Source organism: Propithecus coquereli, unplaced genomic scaffold (assembly GCF_000956105.1).
Source record: "Propithecus coquereli isolate 6110/MARCELLA unplaced genomic scaffold, Pcoq_1.0 Scaffold34, whole genome shotgun sequence".
NCBI lineage: Eukaryota > Metazoa > Chordata > Mammalia > Primates > Indriidae > Propithecus > Propithecus coquereli.
In genome coordinates this window covers 7,848,700-7,858,618 of record NW_012149063.1, presented here as the reverse complement: position 1 = coordinate 7,858,618, position 9,919 = coordinate 7,848,700, and the positions used below count along the sequence as shown (strand labels likewise).

The window sequence follows — 9,919 nt, the reverse complement described above, 5'->3', positions numbered from 1 at the left end:
TTCTGAATTTGAATTTTAGCTTTAACACATTTAATGGACTTAGTTAAACTTAAATTTTCAAATAGATTTTTTACAATTTAAAATGTATTTTGTTGATAATACCGCTTCAGAGAGAGACCTATGGAAATCACTGCTAAGAGTTTTAACTACAGACTCTTGCTATTAAATCTTTTCTTACATGCCTAAATAACTGTTAGGAATTCCACAGGAAGAGTTTTGTTAATTTCATTTGTGTTAATGTTCTATTGAATTTAGTAAAAGTGAGATAATTTAGTGAAAGATTCATTTAACATTGGTACTCTTCTGTCTTATTAGTAATATCTTTGCTTGGGCATCACTCTCATTGAAAATTGTTTCTTTGGTAGAATGTTTATGTTGTAAGCTGTTTTACAGAGGAGATAAAGATACATTTTATATTTAGTCTAAAGTCTCAATGGAGGTATATGAGAGAGAGAGAGAAAGAGAGAGAGAGAGAGAGAGAGAGACAGTGTGTGTGTGTGTGTGTGTGTGTGTGTGTGTGTGAGTGAGATAGAGAGAGAGAGAAGAGAGAGAGAGAGAGAGAATGAATCAGTAACTTCCTGCTGTTGGATCGAGTCCTTCAACAAGTGAAAGAAGTAGTAAAAAGAGCTATTGGCATGATGGCTTGAAAACTTACTTGTGCCTATTTAATATGTTAAATAGGAATAATCAGTATATCATGGATGTGAGTGTATGTATTAAATGTAGAATGACTGATTTCTTAGGAAGCGAGTTCTGGTAAGAGTGGTCAAGCCTTAGTATCACAGATTTCCCAGATACCAGAACTTAATTTATTATAGAAGCAACTGATTCACCTTCTTCTATATGTCATGTTGCCCTTCCTTTTTAACTTTTTAAGAAAGATGGTTACCTATCCTGCTGGGGACCTATCCAGAAAATATTTTTTCACTGTTTTTCCCCATTGTTCATTGAGCTGTATGCTCAAGATCTTATTCTTGTTTAACAAAATATTTTTGGTTTTGTACACATTTATAGCATTTGCATTGGGGTTGTGCTTTGAATTGTCTGGAAGAAAAATTTTATGAATTCAATATGCTGGCATTGCTAATAATATCATTATAATTTTTCTATACAACTTATTTTTAGAATAAACCTTTTAATTCAGCTAGGAAAGCAATTTACATAGATTCTGCAAAAATTTTTATCTTGGTTTTTAGTAGCTACTTTATAAATACTTGTTGAGAAAAGAATACATTTCTTCCATATACATAAAACTTTTTTGGTGACTGCCTTTTTACAAGATTGCCTTTTCACACTGTCTTTTTAAGTTTCTGGTTAAAAGTAAGTACATTTTCTCAGATGATAACCAAGGTCAAATTTGCCTGTATCAAGTGCCAATTTGAGTGTATTTTGTCCTTTGCATTGGAAAGTATTGCTATCTATCTATATAAATAATGCCATTATACAGTCAGTCATCCCTTTATAAGTGGCATTTAGGTAAATTTGATCTGTACATCCTATATGAGTTTATGAATGCATAATCCTTGCATTCCCCCTTTTAATATTTAAATATTTATATGATCATAAATACTTGTTAGGTTCCTTCTAGCCACTCCTTTTCACTTTAAGATGGAATTTGGTGCCATTTTCATACATTTTGTATATAACACAGTGTTATTTATTCTATAGGTAGTTGTTCTTTGATTGGAATATTTCTGGTCAGACTAAGCAGAGGATACTGGTGGAATAAAATTCCTAGGAGAAAACTTTCCAAGTTCTTACCTATTAGCTTTGCTGACTTTCAGTTTTAAAATCTGGTACCTGTGCCAAAATGCATTCATTCACAAACGCTTAATGATTGCCTTCATTGGAAAAGCCACATTGTGAGTTTCTTTGGAACTTAAAATGAATCTTCCTTTATTTAAAAAAAAAAAAAATTTTTTTTTTGCAGCTCACTTACCAAGTGAAAATGAATCTTGCTTTAAGTTGTTTTTAGTGTGGACTGTAAGACATACATACATTTAAAACTAATACAAAGTATAAAAAGCAGTAAAATAATATTAGTATACTACGTAGATGTGCTTATTCTCCAAGAGCTTTGTTATTCAGCGGTCTGTCAAAAGTACTACTACTTCTTATTCTTCCAAGTTTGGGAGGGCTTCTTACAATGATAAAGTAATAGGAAGATAGTCCCTGGGTAGGGAAGAGCTGGATTGTGGTCCCAGTGCCTGTAATTGGTGCTCAGTAAATGTCTGAAGAGCGAATGAATGAAAAAGTCAAGTGATGGAAGTACTGTTGCCTCTGAACACTCTACTTCAGTGGGAATACAGGCAGGTTGTGAAGAGAGGTCCCAAAACAATAGTTAATTTTCCATTGGTGTGTGAAGTAATATAAACACTGAGTGATAAAATATAGCCAAATTAAATGAAAGCTTAATCCACCTTAATCAACAGTTTGTGGTTCAAGGTGGGGTTTTTTTTCCCCCTCAGAGTGATCTGTAAGGTTCAGCTCTTTTATTATAATGTGCTTATTCTTTCAATTAGCATTTATTAAGTACATACTACATATTAAATTTAGGGGACCACAGTAGGAGCTCTGCCTACTCTAATAATATCAGTATAATATTTTGCTATAACCAAGACATTGTGCACAGCATACTGGGGGTGCAAATGAGAGGGTTTTAGTTTCTACAGACAGAAAGCTAGTGGTCTGGGCTAAGGATGATGATATAGGTACTCAATGTTATACTTTTAAAAAAATTTTAGAATAAAAAGTATAATGGAAAAAAAGTTTCTTTGTTTTACATTGTGTTATGGTCACCCTAAAGCTACTATTATTAGTTGCATGGAAGGATATAATGAACTGAGTAGGGGAAAGAGACCACAAGAGAAGGAATCCATTTTGATGGTGTGAGCAAACCAAGTTCAAGTATATGTATTTGAACATCCCCATTTGTGAGGGTGTAGACTGAAGAGTGAATTGAGATCTATTAATTTGGCATTTTAAAATTATTGCTCTGAAATAACAAAAAATAAATGCTCCCTCTTTTCAGTTATAAGTGTTGCTTAATGAGCATCTTCATAAAGGTTGATGTTCAGACACAGGAGATACAATACGTTTATTATATTGTAATCATAAACATCACCTTTGGCATGCAGGACTTACCCAAATTAAGTGTAGAAAAAATATAGATAGCTTTAAAAATAAAATTATCTGAAAAATAGTTTTGCTTCATTTTTTTCTATAAAAACTATGGTAAAATCATTTTGGCTACTTTGTTAAAATTTTTATTTTAAAATCAGCTGCTTTATTATTGTATTGGTTGCTATTTCTTCATTGAATTAAAGGCATTCTTTTTTTATGTGGTAACATAAAGAATCTTATTTATTTCTTAATTTGTCCAGGAATAATATTTATATAAGAAAAGTCTCATTTAAAAAGTGGTAAGTAACCTCAAGTCTAGGTAAATGCAGCACTTTTCAAAAGTAATTGTACCATGGAGTAAACATAGTATTTCTAGTATCGTATGACAAAAAATTAATAGTGGTCTATTTTTAGTATCCAAACGAAATTTATGTAAAGTTTTTTTGCCTCAGGTTTTATTTTTAAATGCTCTCAAATGAGTTATGTGACCTAGTAATATATCAGTTTTGCTTATTCTTGGGTAATAGATTTCTCAATGATTGTTTGAAATCTGGTATGCTTATCTATACTAACAATAATAGATTCTTCTATAGTTTACAAACTATTTCACTGTTAATGGAAGTTTTACATGTTGTGGAAATGAATTTCCTTATCATTTTACTTATTTGATCAAATTGAAAATCTTAACTATATTTTAAAACTTTTTGCCACAGCGTTTTACCAACGAGGATCATTTGGCTGTCCATAAACATAAACATGAGATGACACTGAAATTTGGTCCAGCACGTAATGACAGTGTCATTGTGGCTGGTTAGTATATGCTTTTATTAATAGCTTATATACATATTTCACCTGGAATGTGCACAACTTTTGTGTATTCTCTGTAAATAATATAGTCTGGCGATATTCCAATGACTTCATTTACAATAAATGTTGGCAACATGTATTTTACCCATTACATTTCCATGTTTCCTTCTGACCATTCATTTCACTTTTTGTGTGGTTTTCAAACATAGATTTCAATGTCAATTTTGTGGAAGTTAATTAGAATTCTGGGAACATTCATGCCATCTACAAAGTTTACATTTAACTGATAGTCGAACTAATGTGGTATTTAGTCAGTGTTTCTTTTAGCTGTCTTGCACAGCTGGTCTACAAGGCTGTGTGAAGATAGAAAATGATCAAGCTCCTCCTGTTGGAGAAAGAGCAGTTAGCAGACTTGTTCATTAGAATTTTGTTTATATTTCTTTTCAGACTAAACATTTGTGTTACTAAAATACTTTCAGTAAAGTGGGCCTAAATTCAGTCAATGCTTTTTTTGTGTATTGACCTTGTGAACTGTTGATCCTATGAACTACAGTATCACCTAAGCAGATGATGACTTTTCACAATATGTGAAAAGAGGATCCCAATTCATGCATTGGTTTATTGTCATTCCATGCTGTATTAGCTGCTCTTTTTTGGTATATAAATATATATACACACACGTCTATGTATATATCCACACACACACCATGTGTAATTTCATTACATTTATATATTTTATGAATAAATATTGTGATAAGAAAACAGTCTTATATAAAATTTTATATAAATTTCAGACCTTTTGAGTTATACTTATGCATTTGCATATTATAACTATTCATATTAACTCTAGGTTTTTCTTTTCTCTTATAAAGCTTAGGTTATTTGTAAGTCTGGAATTATAGCTGAATGCTGTTACCACTTTTAAATTATTAATTAGTATAACAATGTTTTAGATAGAAAATAAAGTAAATATTAGATGATTTTTCCCATATTTTCAGTATCAAAATTTTTGTAATGAAGAAATTGGAGGTAACAAAAAGTTGATAATTTATTCAAAAACAGTTTATGTAGGAAAAAGATAGAGGAACTTTCAGTGTATCTTCAATTCCATAAGTAAAAAGAGGCGGAAAAGAGTGAAGTATGCTATTCTTTATAATATTGTACATTAGATATTAAGAGGTAGAACCAAAAAAGGCAAACAAGCAATATAGCAACAATAACCTGAAAAGTTCACTCTCCTAGGCACGAAGTTCTTCGTTTCTCTGAAACTTACTGCCTTAGCTCAATCTCTCTTTCTTCTTAACTCAAAAATGTCTTGAAGTTGATTTCTAGAAATTACTTTTCTATTAATACATTTAATACAATAGAAAAACAGGAATTTTTTTTTTTTTTTTCCAAACGAGATAGAGTTTAAAAAAAAACTCTGCAGTGGCCCAGTCATAGCTTACTGCAGCCTCAAACTCCTGGGCTCAAGCAATCCTTCTCCCTCAGCCTCCAGGGTAGCTGGGACTACAGGTAATGCCACCATGCCCAGCTAATTTTTTCATCTTTTTATAGAGAGGGAGTCTCACTTTGTTGCCCAGGCTGGTCTCTGACTCCTGAGCTCAAGCCATCCTCTTGCCTCAGCCTCCCAAAGGCTGGGATTATAGGCATGAGCCACCACACCCAGCCCCATTTTTGAACTAAACGTTAGTTTAGATAAAAAATACAGCATTACTGCATAAATATAATGCATGATGTGTGTGGTATATATTTGATGATCCGTATGCAATCTGCATGTTAAATGATTATGCCTGTGTTGACTTTTCTCAAGTCTTACAGTTCCAGTAATTGTTGATAAAAGTGATTTCTGCTTATGCATTTTATTTTTTTAAGACTTTTCCCTCCCTTTAACATAAGAGCCTTAGCTTAGATATACAAACCCTGGGTGTGAACAGAAGAGTCAAATTTGTGTTTGACTTATTAATTCAGTCATCATGGACTTAAGCTGATACATGTACACTAGGCCTTTACTACAATATGATTTTGGAGGTCTTTTGGGGGATAGGAGTAGAGAGTAGGTTAAAGACTAACTAATAGATAAAACTATGACACTATAGAGTCCCTTCAATAATTCTGATACTACTGTTAGTACCTTAGACAGGCCTGTATTTTATCTAGTGTGTATAACATTGGGTTATTTTAGTGTTAAATATATTTATATATAGTAAAAATATTATTACTCTGGATATGCATGGGGGCAGGGGGTAAAAATAAAATAATGAGTAATGCCCATTGTGGGAACACAATAATTAACAAATATGTGAATTTTAATTTCACAAAAGATTTTATGAGTATGTAATCTTAAACCAGGAGTCATCCTTAATACTTTAATTTAGGCTAGATCTCTCATGTAACCTGTAAGATTGGTGCTCTCTACAGTATATAAAGTGTGAATAGAGTTTGAATGTGCTACCAACTCTAATAAACAAGTAGCCTTAAATTAATAAGACTAAATGGGCAAAATTTATAAATTTGCTATTTTTCATTCAGCCTGGTCCTTATCTGGCATTTGTTGTAGCCAGAACATGTACTCTCAGTACATACGTTAATGTACGTAGCATGAGTACATAGTCAGTATTTCATGTAGACTTGGCTGTTTCTCCACTGCCTAGAAATTGAGCTAGAACATTCTGCAGACATGTGACTGATACCCCTTGTACCAAGCTTGCAAAATGCATTAAAATAGAAAATTAGTTTCAGTAGCTAGTACTAAGGAGGGTTTTATTTTGTTATGGTTTGTTTTTAGGGCTCTTATTTTAACTTTTTCTTCCTTATAGTATTTTGATCTACCTGCTAAAGATTCTGTTTTATCTTAAGCTTACTTTCACAATAGGTTATGAACAACTAATGGAAGGGCCAAGTTAAAGCAAACATACATGCTCTTATCCTAGTTTTTTTTCCAAATTGCATGTATTTAAACAAATGTAGGTTTTATTATAGTAATATAAATTTTAAAACATTCTTAATACTATGTTAAATAATGGTAATAGTTTATCTCTTGAGTAGATGATGTTTATGCCATTCTACTCAGAGAGAAGGAGCGGACTAAGGAGCAAAAAGGACTTCTTTCATATTTTTATGGTTCGTAAAGTTGGAGGAGATAATCTTGAAGTACAACAAAAACTTAACCAAATTTCATTTGCTTTAAAGGAAGAGGTCTTTCCAAAGAGAGAATTAACAACTGATTGAACCAGTCCTGCTAATTTGTTAACTTAGTAGCTATATTTTAGAGTCTTAACATGATATTTAAAATCTATGTGATTACTTCTTGGTATTTATTCCAGATCAGACCCCAACACCAACAAGATTCTTGAAAAACTGTGAAGAAGTGGGTTTGTTTAATGAGTTGGCAAGTCCATTTGAGAATGAATTCAAGAAAGCTTCAGAAGACGACATTAAAAAAGTATGTTGTTAACCATGAAATTCAAAAAGAGTACTTCTGACAGAAAAGTAGCGAGAGTTCATGCTTCCTGCTTTCTTAATTTAGACATGCTGATTGACTATTTTGAATTTGTAACTTTTTCTTTATTGTTTGCATTTTAGATGCCTCTAGATTTATCCCCTCTTGCAACACCCATCATAAGAAGCAAAATTGAGGAGCCTTCTGTTGTTGAAACAACTCACCAGGATAGTCCTTTACCTCACCCAGAGTCTACTACCAGTGATGAAAAGGTTAGAAATTTGTATTTGTGGTAGAAATATAAGCTAAAGAGAAAATGTAGTACCCAAGTAAAGTTTAATATTTAATCTCCATAAAATGTTAATGTATTAAATTTTACATAATTCAGTGTCAGCTTACAATAGTTTTTCTGTGTGAAAAACCTGTGAATGCTCAAATATTTCAGATAAAGAAGACTATACCTTTATAGATAATTATCTTTTTACTATACACAGAAAAATACATAGGGGAGAATAGCAGTCATTTTAGATAAAACTGTTACTTAAAAAAGGATATGTAAACTTATAAATTTAACTTAATTTTTCTAGGTTTTGCTATCTTGTATTTAGCTACTTTTATACAGTAAAGGCGTAAGAATCTATACTAGAAATTGTTTGAACAATAATTATTTAGATTTTTAAAGGGTTATGGGACAAGTTAGTTATTCTTAGCAATGGATCTTTGGTAGCAGCAATTAAGATGATGATACTACCAGGCACAGTGGTGAGTACCTATAGTCCCAGCTACTCAGGAAGCTGAAGTAGGAGGTTCACCTTGAGCCCAGGAGTTTGAGTCCAGCCTGGGCAACATAGCTAGACCCTGTCTCTTAAAAAAAAAAAAAAAAAAGATGATGATTCTGTCTTGAATACCATGATAATCTGAGACCACCTGGGCTGTAGTTGTGTATTGAGTAACATTTTTGTTTATAAGCACAGAAAGTGAACACATTTATTGGGGAGCACCATGTGAGACACAATGAAGAGACATTGGGACATATAAAGAGGCAATGGCAATGTTCTCTTTTAGATTATGTTATTCTAAAACCATAATAACTTATTAATGGACTCCTGCCATGGCAGAGAAGCTAGAAATAAGGAAATACAGAAAAAGTAACTTTTTACCTAATAATACATGTTTTGATCTTAGGTTTGTTTTTTGTTTTTTTCATTTTCTTTTCCATATATTAAAAGTACATTCTCATTATTCTTCTGTAAGAATACAGAAAAAATGCAAAGAAGAAAATCAAAATCACCTATTAGCCCATATTGAATTTGAAGAATTACTAGTATTTTGAAATTTTTTTCTAGATATCTACATTTCTACATACAAATATGTGTGAATAGTTACATAGAAAGGATAGATGGATGCAAAGAAAGATCCTAGCTTACTTTTATATTGTGCTTTAGGCAGCAATAATTAACATTTTCCAATGTCATTAGAGATTTTGCCAAATCATAATTTTTAATGGTTATAATTATTTAATCATTATCTTAATGTATTTAATTATCCTGCTCTTTTTGGACATAAAGGTTGTTTCCACATTATCACAGTTACTAGAAATGTTGTTAAATCTTTAATATAAACCTTTTTCCTAGAGAACATTCTAGTCCTTTCATACTTTCAAGTTTTTCACTGTTCATGGCTGCTTTAGCATCTTTTAGGAATATTCCTTCTTCCTGCATTCCTCAATTGTTACCTTCTCTTGGGCAGGGTGTAGCCATGCCAAGTCGTAAAAAAAAAACAAAAATCATTTCTAGGCCTCCTTTGCTTTCTTAATTTTCTTTCTAGGTGATCTCATCCAGACTCATAACTTTAAAAACCATCTACATACTAATGACTCTCAAATTTATATTGACCCAGGTATCTCTCTATATTGCCATGTTCATGTCCAACTCCATCTTGATATTTCCTTTTCTGTGTCTAATAAACATTTTTTTTTTTTTTGAGTCAGGGTTTTACTCTGTCACCCAGGCTGGAATGCAGTGGTGCAATCATAGGTCACTGTAACCTTGAACTCCTGGGCTCAAGCAAAATGATCCTCCTGCATCAACCTCCTGAGTAGCTAGGACTATAGGTGTGTGCCACCATGTCTGGCTTTGTTTGTTTTTAGAGATGGGGTCTTGCTGTATTGTCCAGACTGGTCTTGAATTCCTGGTCTCAAGCGATCTTCCTACCTCAATCTCCCAAAGTACTGGGATTATAGGCATGAGCCTCCATGCCCAACCTAACATACATCTTAAACTCAGTATGTCTAAATCAGAACCGTTGATTCTTTCCCCAGTTTTTCCCATCTCAGCAAATTTTCTCCATCTAGTTACTCAAGCCAAGAATTCAGGGATCATCATTAATTCCTTCTTTCCTTCACACTGAAACCAACAGCAGATCTTATCAGATCTACTTCCAGAATATATCCTAAATCTTTTTTTTCTTTTTTTTTGAGACAGAATCTCACTGTGTTGCCCGGGCGACATGAGTGCCGTGGCGTCAGCCTAGCTCACAGCAACCTCA

The 9,919-nt window shown here is 32.6% G+C and overlaps 1 protein-coding gene across 3 annotated transcripts in view; it reads left to right on the top strand.

The window, feature by feature from the left end:
• Window positions 1-9,919, top strand: part of ATF2 (activating transcription factor 2) — a 107,729-nt gene that overhangs the window by 56,403 nt on the left and 41,407 nt on the right. For 2 of the 3 annotated variants that reach the window (XM_012650750.1, XM_012650751.1), the window contains exons 5-7: window positions 3,837-3,933; window positions 7,257-7,375; window positions 7,516-7,644. In XM_012650750.1, the coding sequence (XP_012506204.1) occupies window positions 3,837-3,933; window positions 7,257-7,375; window positions 7,516-7,644 (345 nt within the window). The remainder of the gene's footprint in view (window positions 1-3,836; window positions 3,934-7,256; window positions 7,376-7,515; window positions 7,645-9,919) is intronic. The other variant, XM_012650752.1, reaches the window with a different exon arrangement.